The sequence below is a fragment of the Babylonia areolata genome, chromosome 13 (genome assembly GCF_041734735.1).
Source record: "Babylonia areolata isolate BAREFJ2019XMU chromosome 13, ASM4173473v1, whole genome shotgun sequence".
NCBI lineage: Eukaryota > Metazoa > Mollusca > Gastropoda > Neogastropoda > Buccinidae > Babylonia > Babylonia areolata.
The window spans coordinates 28,671,801-28,693,330 of record NC_134888.1 but is presented as its reverse complement, the minus strand read 5'-3'; the positions used below and the strand labels follow the sequence as shown (position 1 = coordinate 28,693,330).

The following is a 21,530-nucleotide window of genomic DNA, read 5'->3' as shown; positions in this document are numbered from 1 at the left end:
TGTGTGTGTATGTGTGTGTGTGTGTGTGTGTGTGTGTGTGTTTGCGTGCGTGCGTGCGTGCGTGCGTGCTTGTGTGTGTGTGTGTGTGTTTGCTTGAATGTGTGTGTGTGTATGTTTGCATGTGTGTGTGTGTGTGTGCATGTGTATGTTTGTGTGTGCATGCGTGTGTGTGTGCGTAAATGTGTTGTGTGTGTTTGTGTGCATGCGTGTGTGTGTGTGTGTGTGTGAGTGTGTGTGTGTGTGTGTGAGTGTGTGTGTGTGTGTGTGTGTGTGTGTGTGTGTGTGTGTGTGTGTGTGTGTGTGTGCATGAGTTCACAGTACATGAGCATGCATGTTTATGTGTGTGTGAGCATGTGTGTGTATCTGCATGTGTGTATGGTGGGTATATATGTATGTCTGTATATATTTGAAAGTATGCTTGTTTGAATGTATGTTTGTATGCATGTATGCGTTATGTATGTGGTTTGCTGGTCACATGGTGGTGTGTTTTATGTAATATTGATGTGTAATGTATGATATATATTTTGTAAATCACCCAGAGCAATTTATCTGGTTAGAGTCCCGTAATTATCCACCATTGTCATCATTACCTCTCTGTGTGGCTGTGTGTTAACATAGCACCCAGAGGAGGTATTTTTCTGGTTAGGGTGCCTTTAATTATCCATCGTTATCATTATTATCACTCTGTGTGGCTGTGTGTTTACATAGCACCCAGAGGAGGGATTTTTCTGGTTAGGGTGCCTTTAATTATCCATCGTTATCATCATTACCTCTCTGTGTGGCTGTGTGTTTACATAGCACCCAGAGGAGGGATTTTTCTAGTTAGGGTGCCTTTAATTATCCATCGTTATCATTATTATCACTCTGTGTGGTTGTGTGTTTACATAGCACCCAGAGGGGGGATTGTTCTGGTTAGGGTGCCTTTAATTATCCATCGTTATCATTATTATCACTCTGTTGCTGCATGACAGGTGATCCCAGACTTTAAGGGGCAGGAGTGGGACGATCAGAAGCCGGATGACTACCAGGGCATCTTTCGCTTCCAGTTCTGGCGCTATGGTTACTGGACAGAGGTGGTGATCGACGACTTCCTGCCCACACTCAACGACCAGCTGGTCTTCATCCACTCCCAGAGCCGCAACGAGTTCTGGTCCGCACTGCTGGAGAAGGCCTACGCCAAGTCAGTGGGGAGGGGGTTTCGGGGGGTGAGGGGGAGGGGTTTTGGTGGTGGTGGGGGGGGGGGGGGGGGGGGGGTGTGTTTGGGTGGGTGTGTGTTGGAGGGGGTTGTGCTTGTGTGTGTTTGGATATGTATGTGTATCTGTATGTGTGGGAGGGAGCTGTGCTTTGTGTGTGTGTGTGTGTGTGGGGGGGGGGGGGGGGGTAGGTGGGGCTGTGCTGGTGTGTGTTTGGATGTGTGTGTGGGGGTGGTGGTGGTAGTTGTGCTTGTGTATGTTTGGATGTGTGCATGTGTGGGTGTGGGTGTCTGTATGCGTTTGCATGTGTGTGTGTGTGTGTGGGATGGGGTTGTGTTTGTGTGTGTTTGGATATGTGTGTGTGTGTGTGGGTTGGTTGGATGGTGTTGTGCTTGTGTGTATTTGGGTGTGTGTGTGTGGGTTGGTTGGATGGTGTTGTGCTTGTGTGTATTTGGGTGTGTGTGTGTGGGTGTGTCTCTGTGTGTGTGTTTGCATGTGTGTGTGGGTGGGAGGGGGTTGTGTTAGTGTGGGTTTGGATGTGTGCGTGTGTAGTTGGTGGATGGGTGGTTGTGCTTGTGTGTGTTTGGATGTGTGAGTGTATGGATGTGTGCATGTGTGGGTGGGTGTGGATGAGCTTTTGTGTGTTTGGATGTGTGTGTGTGGGGGGGTGGGGAGGGGTGGGGGGTGTGGGGTGTGGGTGTGCTTGTGTGTGTTGGGATGTGTGAGTGTCTGTGTGTGTGATGTTTGGATGTGTGCGTGTGTGGGTGGGATGGGTTTGTGCCTGTGTGTGTTTTGGTGTGTGAGTGTGTGGAAGAGGGAGTGAGTTATGATTGTGTGTGTTTGGGTGTGTGAATGTGTGTGGATGGGAGGGGGTTGTGCTTGTGTGTGTTTTGGTGTGTGAGTGTGTGGGTGTGTGTCTATGTGTGTATGTTTGCATGTGTGTGTGTGTGTGTGTGGGTGTGTGTGTGTTTTGTGTGCATGTGCGTGTGTGAGCAGGTGTGTGTGTGAGCAGGTGTGTGTGTGTGTGTGTGTGTGTGTGTGTGTGTTTGACAGTATGTGTACATTTGTTTTAGAGTGTGCATGTGTGTCATTCAGTGTGTGTGCATAACAGACTGAAGGAAAGCCTCTCTCTGTGGCACAGATTGTTGGGGAGCTATGAGTCACTGTAGACTGATAGACACTATATTCATTACAGACTGTTTGGGAACTATGTCACTCTAGACTGATAGACACTATGTTCATTACAGACTGTTGGGGAACTATGTCACTCTAGACTGATAGACACTATGTTCATTACAGACTGTTTGGGAACTATGTCACTCTAGACTGATAGACACTATGTTCATTACAGACTGTTGGGGAACTATGTCACTGTAGACTGATAGACACTATGTTCATTACAGACTGTTTGGGAACTATGTCACTGTAGACTGACAGACACTATGTTCATTACAGACTGTTTGGGAACTATGTCACTGTAGACTGACAGACACCATGTTCATTACAGACTGTTTGGGAACTGTGAGTCGCTGTAGACTGACAGACACTATGTTGATTACAGACTGTTTGGGAACTATGTCACTGTAGACTGACAGACACTATGTTGATTACAGACTGTTTGGGAACTATGTCACTGTAGACTGACAGACACTATGTTCATTACAGACTGTTGGGGAACTATGTCACTGTAGACTGATAGACACTATGTTCATTACAGACTGTTTGGGAACTATGTCACTGTAGACTGACAGACACTGTGTTCATTACAGACTGTTTGGGAACTATGTCACTGTAGACTGACAGACACTATGTTGATTACAGACTGTTGGGGAACTATGTCACTGTAGACTGATAGACACTATGTTCATTACAGACTGTTTGGGAACTATGTCACTGTAGACTGACAGACACTATGTTCATTACAGACTGTTTGGGAACTAGTCACTGTAGACTGACAGACACTATGTTCATTACAGACTGTTTGGGAACTAGTCACTGTAGACTGACAGACACTATGTTCATTACAGACTGTTTGGGAACTATGTCACTGTAGACTGACAGACACTATGTTCATTACAGACTGTTTGGGAACTATGTCACTGTAGACTGACTGAAATGGCATTAGACGATGAGAGGATAGTACACTGTTCGCCTGCATGGACAACAGGATTAACAGACACTCTTGGACGGTCCATCGGTAAACAATCTCCTCATGTTTGTTACAAATATGTTTGTGGAACTGTGTGTGTAGTTGCAGACTGTGTTGGTGATTCAGATGTTGTGGGAAGGTCGTGTGTGACAGACACTATGTTGATTGATGTTTGCGATGTCACTGTAATGACTTGACGATTATGCTTGATTAGTACTGTTTTGGAACTATCATGTATTGATCTGAACTCTTTATTTAATTTTTTTAATCTTTTTTCTTTTCATTTGTGGTATGAAGACATATTTATATACATATTTTTATCTTTTTCCTTTACTGCATATATATTCCATTCTGACTGTTACTTGATTCTATATTGTTTATACTATTAGTAACTCAATGTTCATATATATGTTTATCTTTTGTCCTCAGACCTGACAAGACCTTTTATGATTCTCAGATCTGTTTGGCAACTGTGAGTCATCATGTAGGATGTCTGAATTATGTCCCCTTGAGATAACTGAACTGAACTGACAGACAGTAGTTCTGATTAAGAATCGTTGAAAAATCAGTAGATGACAGCAACACTATATTGGATTCAGAACATTTTTTTCACTGTAATGATAGTACTTCTTGTTCTTCGCGTTTGGCTGCAACTGCACGTCACTGTAATGACAGGACACTGGGATTTACAGATGTTTGGAAATGTTTATCCTGTACATGTAGCAGCCATACTCGATTTCAGGTGTATTGGGATCTGTGTTCCATAACCACCCAACACTATGTTGATTACAGACTGTTTGGGAACTGTGAGTCGCTGTAGACTGACAGACACTATGTTCATTACAGACTGTTTGGGAACTAGTCACTGTAGACTGACAGACACTATGTTCATTACAGACTGTTTGGGAACTAGTCACTGTAGACTGATAGACACTATGTTGATTACAGACTGTTTGGGAACTATGTCACTGTAGACTGACAGACACTATGTTGATTACAGACTGTTTGGGAACTGTGAGTCGCTGTAGACTGACAGACATTATGTCCATTACAGACCGTTTGGGAACTAGTCACTGTAGACTGACAGACACTATGTTGATTACAGACTGTTTGGGAACTAGTCACTGTAGACTGACAGACACTATATTGATTACAGACTGTTGGGGAACTATGTCACTGTAGACTGATAGACACTATGTTCATTACAGACTGTTTGGGAACTGTGAGTCACTGTAGACTGACAGACACTATGTTCATTACAGACTGTTTGGGAACTGTGAGTCGCTGTAGACTGACAGACACTATGTTGATTACAGACTGTTTGGGAACTAGTCACTGTAGACTGACAGACACTATGTTGATTACAGACTGTTTGGGAACTATGTCACTGTAGACTGACAGACACCATGTTCATTACAGACTGTTTGGGAACTGTGAGTCGCTGTAGACTGACAGACACTATGTTGATTACAGACTGTTTGGGAACTATGTCACTGTAGACTGACAGACACTATGTTCATTACAGACTGTTTGGGAACTATGTCACTGTAGACTGACAGACACTATGTTGATTACAGACTGTTGGGGAACTATGTCACTGTAGACTGATAGACACTATGTTCATTACAGACTGTTTGGGAACTATGTCACTGTAGACTGACAGACACTGTGTTCATTACAGACTGTTTGGGAACTATGTCACTGTAGACTGACAGACACTATGTTGATTACAGACTGTTGGGGAACTATGTCACTGTAGACTGATAGACACTATGTTCATTACAGACTGTTTGGGAACTATGTCACTGTAGACTGACAGACACTATGTTCATTACAGACTGTTTGGGAACTAGTCACTGTAGACTGACAGACACTATGTTCATTACAGACTGTTTGGGAACTAGTCACTGTAGACTGACAGACACTATGTTCATTACAGACTGTTTGGGAACTAGTCACTGTAGACTGACAGACACTATGTTGATTACAGACTGTTTGGGAACTATGTCACTGTAGACTGACAGACACTATGTTCATTACAGACTGTTTGGGAACTATGTCACTGTAGACTGATAGACACCATGTTCATTACAGACTGTTTGGGAACTATGTCACTGTAGACTGACAGACACCATGTTCATTACAGACTGTTTGGGAACTATGTCACTGTAGACTGACAGACACTATGTTGATTACAGACTGTTTGGGAACGAGTCACTGTAGACTGACAGACACTATGTTGATTACAGACTGTTTGGGAACTAGTCACTGTAGACTGACAGACACTATGTTGATTACAGACTGTTTGGGAACTAGTCACTGTAGACTGACAGACACTATGTTGATTACAGACTGTTTGGGAACTGTGAGTCGCTGTAGACTGACAGACACTATGTTCATTACAGACTGTTTGGGAACTAGTCACTGTAGACTGACAGACACTATGTTCATTACAGACTGTTTGGGAACTAGTCACTGTAGACTGATAGACACTATGTTCATTACAGACTGTTTGGGATCTGTGAGTCACTGTAGACTGACAGACACTATGTTGATTACAGACTGTTTGGGAACTGTGAGTCGCTGTAGACTGACAGACATTATGTCCATTACAGACTGTTTGGGAACTAGTCACTGTAGACTGACAGACACTATGTTGATTACAGACTGTTTGGGAACTAGTCACTGTAGACTGACAGACACTATATTGATTACAGACTGTTGGGGAACTATGTCACTGTAGACTGATAGACACTATGTTCATTACAGACTGTTTGGGAACTGTGAGTCACTGTAGACTGACAGACACTATGTTGATTACAGACTGTTTGGGAACTGTGAGTCGCTGTAGACTGACAGACACTATATTGATTACAGACTGTTTGGGAACTGTGAGTCGCTGTAGACTGACAGACACTATGTTGATTACAGACTGTTTGGGAACTGTGAGTCGCTGTAGACTGACAGACACTATGTTCATTACAGACTGTTTGGGAACTAGTCACTGTAGACTGACAGACACTATGTTCATTACAGACTGTTTGGGAACTAGTCACTGTAGACTGATAGACACTATGTTGATTACAGACTGTTTGGGAACTATGTCACTGTAGACTGACAGACACTATGTTGATTACAGACTGTTTGGGAACTGTGAGTCGCTGTAGACTGACAGACATTATGTCCATTACAGACCGTTTGGGAACTAGTCACTGTAGACTGACAGACACTATGTTGATTACAGACTGTTTGGGAACTAGTCACTGTAGACTGACAGACACTATATTGATTACAGACTGTTGGGGAACTATGTCACTGTAGACTGATAGACACTATGTTCATTACAGACTGTTTGGGAACTGTCAGTCACTGTAGACTGACAGACACTATGTTGATTACAGACTGTTTGGGAACTGTGAGTCGCTGTAGACTGACAGACACTATGTTGATTACAGACTGTTTGGGAACTAGTCACTGTAGACTGACAGACACTATGTTGATTACAGACTGTTTGGGAACTAGTCACTGTAGACTGACAGACACTATGTTGATTACAGACTGTTGGGGAACTATGTCACTGTAGACTGATAGACACTATGTTCATTACAGACTGTTTGGGAACTAGTCACTGTAGACTGACAGACACTATGTTGATTACAGACTGTTTGGGAACTAGTCACTGTAGACTGATAGACACTATGTTGATTACAGACTGTTTGGGAACTAGTCACTGTAGACTGACAGACACTATGTTCATTACAGACTGTTTGGGAACTGTGAGACGCTGTAGACTGACAGACACTATGTTCATTACAGACTGTTTGGGAACTAGTCACTGTAGACTGACAGACACTATGTTCATTACAGACTGTTTGGGAACTATGTCACTGTAGACTGACAGACACTATGTTGATTACAGACTGTTTGGGAACTAGTCACTGTAGACTGACAGACACTATGTTGATTACAGACTGTTTGGGAACTAGTCATTGTAGACTGACAGACACTATGTTGATTACAGACTGTTTGGGAACTATGAGTCACTGGACGGAGGAGAGCTGAGTGAGGCCTTGGAGGACTTCACGGGGGGCGTGTCTGACACGCTGGACCTGCTGAAGATGGAGGTGGCCACGAAGGCAGAGGAGAGGGTAACGCTGTTCGCCCGCATGGATAAAGAGATGGACCGACACTCCCTCATGGCCGCGTCCATCCCGGTAAAATCTCTTCCTGCATGTTTGTTGCAAATATAGTGTGTGTGTGTGTGTGTGTGTGTGTGTGTGTGTGTGCGTGTGTGTGTGCGTGTCTGTATATTTATTTACGTTTATTGGCTTGTTTGTTTTTTTAATTATCATTATTGTCTTTCTCTTTTATTTTTATTTTTCATTATTATCTTTTTTTTTCTTATTCATTTGTGTGTATATATATATTTTTTTTTTTTTTTTTTTTCTGCATTTTATTTTATTCCATTTTCTGTCTGTTTACTTTTATTCATATATTTGTTTTATTATTTATTAATTAATTCAATGATGCATCCATTTATTTGTTTATCCTTTTTTTTCTCAAGGCCTGACTAAGCGCGTTGGGTTATGCTGCTGGTCAGGCATCTGCTTGGCAGATGTGGTGCAGCATATATGGATTTGTCTGAATGCAGTGGCTCCTCCTTGAGATAACTGAACTGAACTGAACAGAACAGTAAGATCTCTTGATAAATGAATGCAGTCATTAAACCAAATCAGTGATGTACAGCAACACTGATTATGTGGATCAGCATACATTTTTTTTCCTTACATATTGTATTTCTTCTTCTTCTTCTGCGTTCGTGGGCTGCAACTCCCACGTTCACTCGTATGCACAGGAGTGGGATTTTACGTGTTTGACTGTTTTTACCCTGCCATGTAGGCAGCCATACTCCGCTTTCAGGGGTGTGCATGCTGGGTATGTTCTTGTTTCCATAACCCACCAAATGCTGACATGGATTACAGGATCTTTAACGTGCGTATTTGATCTTCTGCTTGCATATACACACGAAGGGGGTTCAGGCACTAGCAGGTCTGCACATATGTTGACCTGGGAGATCGTAAAAATCTCCACCCTTAACCCACCAGGTGCCGTCACCATGATTCGAACCCAGGACCCTGAGATTGAAAGTCCAACGCTTTAACCACTCGGCTATTGCGCACGTCACATATTGCATTTGATATTGCTATGTTCATGTCCACTTTGTTTGTTCCCCCCTTTGACTGATGGCCCCGTAAGCCTTTGTCGAATGAAGCAATTGTTCTGTTCTGTTCTCTTCCATCCAATTGTTCCATTCTGTTCCATATTTCTGTTAATAATTATGATGTAGTAATTAATTGCAATGTTTTTAAAAGCGAATATGTGAAATGCTTTTATTTGAGAACATATGTTTCTTGTTTAATCAAGTAATCTGCGTGTGTGGGGTGGGTAGGGGGTGGGTGGGTGCGGGTGTGTGCTGATTATCTGGTTGTGGTTTTCTGCAATTTATCTTTATTCTTATCTGTCTATTATAATCAATGTGCAGTATAGTAGGCTATGTTTATAATTATATTCAAATAATGTTTCTTAATTCTTTCTGTTTTTACATTAATATTACTAGTTATTATCTGCAGTGTGTGGATGTATGTATGAAATGATGTATGTGATATTTTTTACATTTCTATCTTCGTAATATTCGTAAAAGGTGTTGTTGACTTTTACAGTTACGGTCCCCATGTTGTTTACTTGTCTGTGTTGTGATAATGCACCTGACCAAATTTCTCCAGTTGGAGATAATAAAGTTATCTTATCTTATCCTGGTAACTTGGTTTTCCTTTTTTGGGGTTTTGTTGTTGTTTTTTATTTTGTGTGTTTTGGGGGGTGTGGGGTTGCATGTGTGTCCATCACTGTAACATGGTTCATTTTGTTTGTTGGTTTTTTTGTTTTTTACAAACTCATTTTCATGTCAACGACATGATCATAAAAACAGGTGTATATGGCTGTTTTGACAGATCATCTGAGAGCCAATTAGGTAATGATAAGTTCAAAATTTGTGAACATGGCAACCGTCAGTAAGAAAGAGTATAACTTTGCTATGGAAATGTTAAACCCAGCTTCATATTTAAAACTATTTTCATTGAGTATACCTATGTAACACAAGGTAGTTTTTTCATTGCCTTCTTCAAAATATTCTGAAGCCTTGAACATATGTTTGCATTTTTAGAACCTTACGTTGTATTGGTTGTGTGAGTGTTTTCAACACAGTTCACTCATTAGTTTGTTTTTTCATGTTTATTTTGCTCATTTTGTTAGTAAGTAATCCTCCATACCCCCAAAAAGGGGGCGAAAGGAAGTCAAATGTTGCAAAAATCTTGATTGTGTTTGCATTTTGAGAATCTTATGATCTATTTGCTGTGTGAGTGTTTTTGACAGAGTTCGGTTTTTAGTTTGTTTTTTCATGTTTATTTTGCTCATTTTGTTAGTAATCCTCTGCACCCCAAAAAGGCTACGAAAGGAAATCAAATGTTGCAAAATTATGAACGTGAAATGCAGATCGAATTAGGAAGAAGAGAAGGCAAAAACAGATTGTTATATGGGAAATGTTGGGGATGAATTTCATTTTTTGTTTAGAATGTCCCCAAAATATTGTAATTTGAAACAAATTGTTACCATGCAAATAGCAGTCGGATATGTCAGTGTTCGGTTTATGCAATTTATTTCACGCTGGGAAGAAAACACAACTTAATTCATGTAAATTCATAAAACTTGGAAAGGGTGTGTAGCTTCAAGTTACATCTAAAACTTACTTGCCAGCATGTTGAAGTTTGAACAGTTGCACATCATCATTATATACATGCGTGCGGTGTGTGTGTGTGTGTGTGTGTTGCTTGTTTTGGTGATGTTGTTGGACTCAAGTTGTGATTCAGTGAGTATATATTGTAATTGTATCCTCCAACACCCCAAAAGGGACAAAAGGATTACATTTCTTTGAATCTTTGAGGAAGGTGGCAGAATGGTTAAGACACTCAGCTCCCAATATAGAGAGTCCGTGAGGTGTGGGTTCGAATCCTACTCTCGCCCTTTCTCCCAAGTTTGACTAGAAAATCAAACTGAGTGTTTAGTCTTTCACATGAGACAATAAACTGAGGTCCCGTGTGCAGCACACACTTTGCGCACTGGAAAAGAACCCATGGCAACGAGAGTGTTGTCCTCAGGCCAAATTATGTAAAAAGAAATCCACTCTGACAGGTACACAAATATATAAACATGCCCTCAAAGCCTGACAAGTGCGTTAGGGTTATGCTGCTGTCAGGCATCTGCCCAGCAGATGTGGTGTAGCGTATGTGGATTTGTCCTAACGCAGTGACACCTCCTTGAGAAACTGAAAACTGAAACCTCCACACACCCAAAAAGAGGGCGAAATGAAATGTTGAATGCAAAATGTTGTGACGTGAAGGCGACGTCAGCGGATGAGATGGAGGCAAGCACTGATATGGGCCTGGTGAAGGGCCATGCCTATGGGATCACGGCCGTGAAGAATGTGCATCTGGAGGGTTCCGGGCTCTTCGGCATCTTCAACCGGGAAAAGCTGCCCATGATCCGCCTCCGCAACCCCTGGGGCCAGTGTGAATGGAAGGGGGCCTTTAGTGATGGGTGAGTGTGGGTGGGTGGGTGTGTGGGAGTGTGGGAGTGTGTGTGTGTGTGTGTGTGTGGATGTATGTGAGGGTTGTGTGTGTGTGTGTGTGTGTGTGTGTGTGTGTGGATGTATGTGAGGGGTTGTGTGTGTGTGTGTGGATGTATGTGAGGGTTGGGTGTGTGTGGATGTGTGTGAGGGTTGGTTGTGTGTGTGTGTGGATGTGTGTGAGTTTTTGGTGGTGTGTGGGAGTGGATGTGTGTGTGGATGTATGTTAGGGGGTTGGTGTGAGTGGGTGTATGTGGGAACAGGCTGTCAGACATGACACAGTGGTATTGGTAGACTGAATGGCCTTCAGCCAGTTGTAATGGAGGGAAGAGACCCAGGATGTTTACAGAGCAAGAGCGATGGGAAACATAATTAAAAAACACAACAGCCAAAAAAAAAACCACCCCCTGAGTCAGCAATTTCTTGTGAATTCAGTTCGCCTGAGTGGGACAAGATTGATGTCAACGACCGCAAGAAAGTGGGGCTGACATTTGAGGAGGACGGAGAGTTTTGGTGAGTGTCACTTTTGTTTTTGTTGGTGTGTGCTTGTTTTTTGTTTGTTTTGTTGTGTTGTGTTATTTTAGCATGTTTTGCTGAAGCTGATTTGATGGAGAAGTGTGTGTGTGTGTTTGTGTGTTCAGTTTTACGACTTTCCACTTTGAGTGATATTAATGTAGTGTGTGCGTGTGTGTGTATGTGTGTGTATGATTGCATGCATGTGTGTGTATGTTTGTGTGTGCGTGCGAGTGTGTGTGTGTGTGTGTGTGTGTGTGTTTGTGTGTGTGTTTATGACTTAATGAGTGAATGATAAAATAGTTACCACGTGTGTGAATGATCAGTGTGTGCGTGTGTGTGTACGTCTGTGTGAATGCGGGAGTAGGTGGAAGAATGGAGTGATGGCCTAGAGGTAACGCGTCCGCCTAGGAAGCGAGAGAATCTGAGCGTGCTGGTTCGAATCATGGTTCAGCCACCGATATTATCTCCCCCTCCACTAGACCTTGAGTGGTGGTCTGGGCGCTAGTCATTCGGATGAGATGATAAACCGAGGTCCCGTGTGCAGCATGCACTTAGTGCACGTAAAAGAACCCACGGCAACAAAAGGGTTGCTCCTGGCAAAATTCTCTAGTAAACTCCACTTTGATAGGAAAAACAAATAAAACTGCTCGCAGGGAAAAAAAAGAAAGAAAAAAAAAAAAGGGTGGCGCTGTATTATAGGGACACGCTCTCCCTGGGGAGAGCAGCCTGAATTTCACACAGAGAAATCTGTTGTGATAAAAAGAAATACAAATACAAATACAAAAATAATTACAGATTGTAACGGTGTCAGTGGACATGATTTGGGGGACAAAGGGATTTTCAGTGTCAAGTGCCTTGTGTCTGGAGTCTTCTTTCTCTGAATCTCTGCCACATACCATCTCTGTCCATTTTGAAAACAAAGTTGCCGTCTCTGTGAACTATGTTATTTGACTGTCAAATGTGTGCAGCTAGTTGAGAATCAGGGTGTCACATTATAAATGGATTTTTTGTGTATTTATTTATTGATTGATTTTTTTTCTTTTTTTCTTTTTCTTTTTCTTGTGTGTGTGTGTGTGTGTGTGTGTGTGTGTGTGTGTGTGTGTGAAAATACCCTTGCTAATTATTACCATGCTTGTGTAATATGCAAATTGTCACAGGAAAATTGTCATGGTGATGATGTTGAAGAGAAAATATAACCTTCATTGCAAGGGGGGAAAAAAAAAGAAAAAAAGTTGCCATCTCTGTCTTTCTTGATTACCATCTTTGTCCTCTTTGAAAACTATTGTTATTGTTATCATAATGATAATGATGATAATGATACTCCTGATGATAATAATGATCATTATTTCCATTATTATTATCATTGTTATTATCATCAATATCATAATTATCGTTATCATTATTACGAAATCTCCATGTACGTTGATGTACATATTCACAGTTCTGACATACAACGATTGATACAAACATGCTGGCACTGTTTGTATGTTTGCCCAGGATGACGTTTGAGGACTTCTGCAAGTACTTCCACCAGACGGCGATCTGTCGTGTGGTGAACACGTCGTTCTTCTCGCTCAGCAAGATGTGGCACGAGGGGCTGGCGCACGGGGGATGGAAGGCTCCAGACAGGGCGGGGGGATGTCCCAACAACAAGGAAACCTTCCTCAAAAACCCTCAGGTAACTACACACACCTGTAACCCCAAACCTCAAACCCCTCAGGTAACAACACACAGCTGTAACCCCAAACCTCAAACCCCTCAGGTAACAACACACACCTGTAACCCAAACCTCAAACCCCTCAGGTAACAACACACAGCTGTAACCCAAACCTCAACTAGAGAGGCAAGGCCTTCAAGACTCACTTGTGATAAATTAAGTCCCTTAGCATTAATTACAGAGTAATTTCCCTTTTTTACTATCTGCACCAAAACGTTTGCAAAATAAATAAAAATTACATGCTTAGCAAAAGAAGTTCCTGTTTGAACAAAAACTGATAATAATGACTCCTCTTGTTGTTGTGTCAGAATAAGAGGTCAAAGTGCCAAGTTTAGAGAATACAAAAAATATAAATATAACAGTAAATGCAGTTTGCATATAATTAGGCTTCTTTTTTATATTTTTTTTGTGCCCATCCCAGAGGTGCAATATTGTTTTAAACAAGATGACTGGAAAGAACTGAATTTTTCCTATTTTTATGCCAAATTTGGTGTCAACTGACAAAGTATTTGCAGAGAAAATGTCAATGTTAAAGTTTACCATGGACACACAGACACACAGACACACGGCCACACACACACACACACAGACAACCGAACACCGGGTAAAAACATAGACTCACTTTGTTTACACAAGTGAGTCAAAAAAACCCTCAGGTAACAACACACACCTGTAACCCAAACCTCAAAAACCCCTCAGGTAACAACACACACCTGTAACCCAAACCTCAAACCCCTCAGATAATGATAATTTTTTTCAAATTTGTTGTGCCTGAAAAGAACAAATGGAGAAATCGGCTCATGAAAAGAACAAACATTTGCCTGCTTGTAACTTTAGAACAAGAATTATCTTGAATATATACGTGGTGTCGAAAGATTCAGATTCAAATAAACTATAAATTTCTTTATGATTAAAACGCAGGAAATTTCATATTTTCTTTCTGTACTCAAACGAAGACGAGGATGGCGAGTGGAGAAGTGATGTCACACCACTACAGAGCAGAGTCCAAGGCGACAGTAAATGTTCAAATAAGAGACAAAGGCTGCATTTGTGATTGAGCATAGTATATTTTATGTAATGCTGATGAATCTTTGGAACTTTGACTTTAGTTCCCAGATGAAAGTAACATTTACTAACAGCAGTCATAAGGTGTATTGCTACATCATCGGCTGACATTATTTCAGAAAAGCCTAGAGTCAAATGCATAGAACATTGCAATTTAAGTGATGAATGTGTGTGGTGTGTGTGCATGCATGTATGTGGTGTATGTGGTGTGTGTGCATATATGTGATGTTAGTGGTGTGCATGTGATGTGTGTTGTGTGCATGTGATGTGTGTTGTGTGCATGTGATGTGTATATGTGTGTGTGGTGTGTGTGCATACAAGTATGTGTGTGTGGTGTGTGTGCATTCATGTATGTGGTGTGTGTGCATACTGGTATGTGTGTGTGTGGTGTGTGTGTGCATACATGTATGTGGTGTGTGATATGTGTGCATACATGTATGTGTGAGTGGTGTGTGTGCATACATGTGATGTGTGTGTGTGTATGCGCACATGTGTGTGTGTGTGCATACATGTGTGTGGTGTGTGTGCATACATGTGTGTGGTGTCTGTGCATACCTGTGTGTGGTGTGTGTGCATACCTGTGTTTGGTGTGTGTGCATACATGTGTGTGGTGTGTGTGCATACATGTGTGTAGTGTGTGTGCATACATGTATGTGGTGTGTGATATGTGTGCATACATGTATGTGTGTGTGGTGTGTGTGCATACATGTGTGTGTGTGTGTGTGCACATGTGTGTGTGTGTGCATACATGTGTATGTTGTGTGTGCATACATGTGTGTGGTGTGTGATATGTGTGCATACATGTATGTGTGTGTGGTGTGTGTGCATACATGTGTGTGTGTGTGCATACATGTGTATGGTGTGTGTGCATACATGTGTATGGTGTGTGTGCATACATGTGTGCGGTGTGTGTGCATACATGTGTGTGGTGTGTGTGCATACATGTGTGTGTGTGTGTGCACGTGTGTGTGTGTGCATACATGTGTGTGGTGTGTGTGCATTCATGTGTGTGGTGTGTGTGCATTCATTTGTGTGTGTTGTGCGTATGCAGTTTGCCTTTGACGTGGGTGACGACGAGGAGTTCATGGCCCAGCTGATGCAGAAGAGCACACGGGACAAGGAGGGCTCGGCCAACAAGACCATCGGCTTCACTGTGCTCAGGGTGGGTCGTCCCCTTCTCTCTGTCCTCTTCGCTGCCTTTCTCTTCATATTTGGGCAGAAGTATTCTGCACAGTACAGAGATTACCGTATGGTTATTGTAGCAGGTTGTTTTCCCTTTTTCTCAAAGCACATTGGATTATGCTGCTGACTTATTAGCATTGATAAGAGAGTGGGGAAAGCTAAGATCATGCTCATGAACTGGTGGTTATCACACTGGTATTCACAGGTGTGCTTCTTTTTACCTTGTATCATGGAAAATATTTTCATTCCCTATTCCCTGAGAGTGTTTGTAAGCATATAAACTGGCAAGCTTTTTGATAGCTAAGAGGTTTCTCAACTTAGAGGGTGAAGTTCTCTCCCTTCAAGTTGCAGGTGGGTCAGTTAAAGTGTCTGCTGTGCATCTGGCTTGCCACTTCTTCAAACAAGTCAACCATCTGATTCAGTGACAAAAAGCGTTAAAAACAAAAAGCATGTGTTTCACATCCAGTGCACGAGAACCCTGTGTTTCATGAAAATCGTGGAGCATTGGTGGTTGTCTGTTTCCTGCAGTGTGCATTGAAATGTGAGTACACTGGCCTCCAACTGCCACGCCCTCTTCCACACTCTCTGGCTGGCATTGCACCTATCGTCTTACATCACTCCTCTCCCTCTCCTCCCCCTCTTCCAACACTCGCTGCACATATTCTGTCAGTCACAGGCACTTCTTCAGAAATGCTGTCTGGTTGGATACATGGACTGAAGTACCATCAAATGGGCTGTCAGTACCATCAAATGGGCTGTCAGTATCATCACTGTGGTTGTCAATCACCCTCGTGTTCAAACCAATCATCAGACAAGAGAGATCCTTCTACATCACTATAGCTATCCATAACCACAAGCAGAGCTTTCAGAATTGTGCAAATCTGCTGATTGGGACCACTTCCTTTACTGGACAGAGTTTTCAATGCCTTTTTTTGCATATGATACAAACCCCTTTTCCAAGCGCATTCCATGTGGTTCAGTTAGCAGATCATTATCGAGTTGAAAGCAGTCTTTTACCTGAGGTATGTTCATTAAATAGTGTTTTATAATCCATGCACATCAAACTAACCGTTCAGAGTCTGTTTATGTGAACCGAACGAACTCCAGTGAAGGAAAAATGAGAAGATATGCAGGACGTCAGTGGACATCTTATAGGCATTATGGCAACACTTTTTGTAGGAGGTCAGCTGACGTCTTATAGGCACTGAACTGGGTAAATGTTGACAGTTTTATCAACAACATTTCAAGTTCTGACAGGTTTATTGAGGTGCCTGGCATTGTGGTGGATGTCACCAGGTGGAGCTTCTTTCAAATGCTGACAGTTTTATCAACAACATTTCAAGTTCTGACAGGTTTATTGAGGCGCAGTTCTGACAGGTTTATTGAGGCGCCTGGCATTGTTGTGGATGTCACCAGGTGGAGCTTCTTTCAAATGCTGACAGTTTTATCAACAACATTTCAAGTTCTGACAGGTTTATTGAGGCGCCTGGCATTGTCGTGGATGTCACCAGGTGGAGCTGAACCGACGCTACAGGATCCACGAGCTGAGCCTGCAGGAGCGGACGACGTCGACGGTGTACCGCGACAGCCGGTCCATCTTCCTGCGTCATGGCCCCCTGAAGAAAGGGCGCTACGTCATTGTGCCCTCCACCTTTGACCCCAACCAGGAGGCTGAGTTCCTTCTGAGGGTGTACACCAGCGCCGCCAACAACTTCATGTTGGTGTTTTTTTGTGTGCTTTTTTTGTCTTTCTAAAAACTTGATTTCGTTTGTTTAACTCATTCTGCCCCAAAGCAGAACTCCCCTGGATCAGCACTACATGAGACAGAGCGTTTCACTAAAAGAGTGAAAATTGACAGATAATTGTTGATTTCAAAGGTCAGACAAAGCTTCGTTTTCATGCTTCTGGACTCCGTAAACGGTTCAGTTTAGAGACGGGCGCAATAGCCGAGTGGTTAAAGCGTTGGACTGTCAATCTGAGGGTCCCGGGTTCGAATCATGGTGACAGTGCCTGGTGGGTAAAGGGTGGAGATTTTTACGATCTCCCAGGTCAACATATATGCAGACCTGCTAGTGCCTGAACCCCCTTTGTGTGTATATGCAAGCAGAAGATCAAATACGCACGTTAAAGATCCTGTAATCCATGTCAGCGTTTGGTGGGTTATGGAAACAAGAACATACCCAGCATGCACACGCCCAAAAACGGAGTATGGCTGCCTACATGGCGGGTTAAAAACGGTCATACACGTAAAAGAAAAGCCCACTCGTGTGCATACGAGTGAACGCAGAAGAAGAAGAAGAAGGTTCAGTTTAGAATGTCAACTGTACCAAGCAAGAATGAACAAAATTAGAATGGCGTGTTGGTACGAGAACATTCGTACCTGATCCACAGGGGAAGTAATCATAGTACGAGATAACTTATACCTGGAGTAGAGTGAGTTAACTCTTCCACCACCTTGGGGGACTTCAGTTGACTAAACATTGCACCGCTATGGGCTACTTTTGTCAACATCGAGGGGTCATGTTGATAAAACTTTTTTCACATTGTAACAGAGCTTGACAGCTGCAGCCAGTTTTACTGCCTATAGAACAGTGACTAACCTTTGCCACCTGACTGAGTTTGAAGTGAATTTGTCCATTGTGTTTTGACATGAACCGAAGCCTGTGACTAAGAGCATTGTTTCTAAAATATTTGGCGTTTGGGAGGGTTTTTCACATAGAAACTTTATGGTGAAAGACTCATTTCATTATGAATGATATTGGAACCCCCCCCCCAAAAAAAAAACAACCCGTTACCCAACTCCCCGGAAAAAAAAGAAAAAAAAGCCTAAACTAACCAAAATTGGGGGTATTAGAATGCACATTACACACATGTGAGTTAGTGTGTGTGTGGATGGATGGGGGTGGGGTGGGTAAGGGGTTGGATGGTGGTGTGATATAGGGTGTTTGGGGGGAAGTGTGGTGGTGTGGTGAGTATTTGCTTTTGTTTGCATAGATATATGTATGCACTCTGAAGCATGTGAGTGAGTGTGTGTGTGTGTGTGTGTGTGTGTGTGTGTGTGTGTGTGTGTGTCCTTGTTAGTACATAGACAAACATTACATGAACAGGCAGACTGGCATGCCGACTAACAACACACACCACTGAACACCACATTCATCCATCCAACAGCAGTGCAGGGTCTCCTCTGGCTGTTGGACTGTCATCGCTGACTCCAAGTGAACTGTTGGACAGATCAAGATAGGTGTGGCTGTGTATTGGGGACTGTTGTTGATCATGATAGGTGTGGCTGTGTATTGGGGACTGTTGTTGATCATGATAGGTGTGGCTGTGTATTAGGACTGTTGTTGATCATGATAGGTGTGGCTGTGTATTGGGGACTGTTGTTGATCATGATAGGTGTGGCTGTGTATTGGGGACTGTTGTTGATCATGATAGGTGTGGCTGTGTATTGGGGACTGTTGTTGATCATGATAGGTGTGGCTGTGTATTGGGGACTGTTGGACAGATCAAGATAGGTGTGGCTGTGTATTGGGGACTGTTGTTGATCATGATAGGTGTGGCTGTGTATTGGGGACTGTTGTTGATCATGATAGGTGTGGCTGTGTATTGGGGACTGTTGGACAGATCAAGATAGGTGTGGCCGTGTATTGGGGACTGTTGGACAGATCAAGATAGATGTGGCTTTGTATTGGGGACTGTTGTTGATCATGATAGGTGTGGCCGTGTATTGGGGCCTGTTGGACAGATCATGATAGGTGTGGCTGTGTATTGGGGACTGTTGGACAGATCAAGATAGGTGTGGCTATGTATTGGGGACTGTTGGACAGATTATGATAGGTGTGGCTGTGTATTGGGGACTGTTGTTGATCATCATAGGTGTGGCTGTGTATTGGGGACTGTTGTTGATCAAGATAGGTGTGGCTGTGTATTGGGGACTGTTGGACAGATCATGATAGGTGTGGCTGTGTATTGGGGACTGTTGTTGATCAAGATAGGTGTGGCTGTGTATTGGGGACTGTTGGACAGATCAATATAGGTGTGGCTGTGTATTGGGGACTGTTGGACAGATCATGATAGGTGTGGCTGTATATTGGGGACTGTTGTTGATCATGATAGGTGTGGTTGTGTATTGGGGACTGTTGGACAGATCATGATAGGTGTGGCTGTGTATTGGGGACTGTTGGACAGATCAAGATAGGTGTGGCTGTGTATTGGGGACTGTTGTTGATCATGATAGGTGTGGCTGTGTATTGGGGACTAAGGTTGATCATGATAGGTGTGGCTGTGTATTGGGGACTGTTGGACAGATCATGATAGGTGTGGCTGTGTATTGGGGACTGTTGTTGATCATGATAGGTGTGGCCGTGTATTGGGGCCTGTTGGACAGATCATGATAGGTGTGGCTATGTATTGGGGACTGTTGGACAGATTATGATAGGTGTGGCTGTATATTGGGGACTGTTGTTGATCATGATAGGTGTGGCTGTGTATTGGGGACTGTTGTTGATCAAGATAGGTGTGGCTGTGTATTGGGGACTGTTGGAGAGATCATGATAGGTGTGGCTGTGTATTGGGGACTGTTGTTGATCAAGATAGGTGTGGCTGTGTATTGGGGACTGTTGGACAGATCAAGATAGGTGTGGCTGTGTATTGGGGACTGTTGTTGATCATGATAGGTGTGGCTGTGTATTGGGGACTGTTGTTGATCATGATAGGTGTGGCTGTGTATTGGGGACTGTTGTTGATCATGATAGGTGTGGCTGTGTATTAGGACTGTGGTTGATCATGATAGGTGTGGCTGTGTATTAGGACTGTGGGACAGATCATGATAGGTGTGGCTGTGTATTAGGACTGTTGGACAGATCAAGATAGGTGTGGCTATGTATTGGGGACTGTTGGACAGATCAAGATAGGTGTGGCTATGTATTGGGGACTGTGGTTGATCATAATAGGTGTGGCTGTGTAATGGGGACTGTTGGACAGATCAAGATAGGTGTGGCTATGTATTGGGGACTGTTGTTGATCATGATAGGTGTGGCTGTGTATTGGGGACTGTTGGACAGATCAAGATAGGTGTGGCTGTGTATTAGGACTGTTGGACAGATCATGATAGGTGTGGCTGTATATTGGGGACTGTTGTTGATCTTGATAGGTGTGGCTGTGTATTGGGGACTGTTGTTGATCAAGATAGGTGTGGCTGTGTATTGGGGACTGTTGGACAGATCATGATAGGTGTGGCTGTGTATTGGGGACTGTTGGACAGATCAAGATAGGTGTGGCTGTGTATTGGGGACTGTTGGACAGATCAAGATAGGTGTGGCTGTGTATTGGGGACTGTGGTTGATCATGATAGGTGTGGCTGTGTATTGGGGACTGTGGTTGATCATGATAGGTGTGGCTGTGTATTGGGGACTGTTGTTGATCATGATAGGTGTGGCTATGTATTGGGGACTGTGGTTGATCATGAGGGACACGGAGTGAACAGTAGAAGAATGAAATCACATAAGAAGTAAGTTAATAAAAAGTATAATAAGCAATAAGAAGTAGAATTGAATAAACCGGTGTGATTGACTCTTCCCAGGGAGCTGTCGCAGAATGTGCCAGTGAAGAGCTGGTGGAACTGAGACCATAGAATAAAATGAAATCAGATAAAATGAAATCAGATAGAATAGGATAAAATGGAACAAAACGAAATCAACTGGTGTGATTGGCTCCCCCAGGGAGCTGTCGCAGGACATGCCAGTGAAGAGCTGGTGGAACTGCTGTGCCAAGGACCCCGTCATGGTCACTCAGGTCAAGGTCGTCAAGGCCGTCGGTCTGGAGAAACAGGACACGCGTGAGTACCTTGTCAAGGCCCTGTACTCTTGTTGCTTCCTCACTGTAGGGAAGGGGGTGGGAAAATGCATGAGTACCTTGACAAGGTTCTGTGTCTGTGTTGCTTCCCTACTGTAGGGAAGGGGGTGGGGAAATGCATGAGTACCTTGACAAGGCTTTGTGTCTGTGTTGCTTCCCTACTGTAGGGAAGGGGGT

At 43.1% G+C, this 21,530-nt stretch overlaps 1 protein-coding gene across 2 annotated transcripts in view; it reads left to right on the top strand.

The window, feature by feature from the left end:
* The window catches only part of LOC143289187 (calpain-5-like), a 56,070-nt gene that overhangs the window by 16,403 nt on the left and 18,137 nt on the right, over nt 1–21,530 (top strand). For both annotated transcript variants that reach the window (XM_076598117.1, XM_076598116.1), the window contains exons 4-11: nt 972–1,180; nt 7,364–7,556; nt 10,796–10,992; nt 11,456–11,533; nt 13,034–13,214; nt 15,370–15,480; nt 17,012–17,217; nt 21,221–21,336. In XM_076598117.1, the coding sequence (XP_076454232.1) occupies nt 972–1,180; nt 7,364–7,556; nt 10,796–10,992; nt 11,456–11,533; nt 13,034–13,214; nt 15,370–15,480; nt 17,012–17,217; nt 21,221–21,336 (1,291 nt within the window). The remainder of the gene's footprint in view (nt 1–971; nt 1,181–7,363; nt 7,557–10,795; nt 10,993–11,455; nt 11,534–13,033; nt 13,215–15,369; nt 15,481–17,011; nt 17,218–21,220; nt 21,337–21,530) is intronic.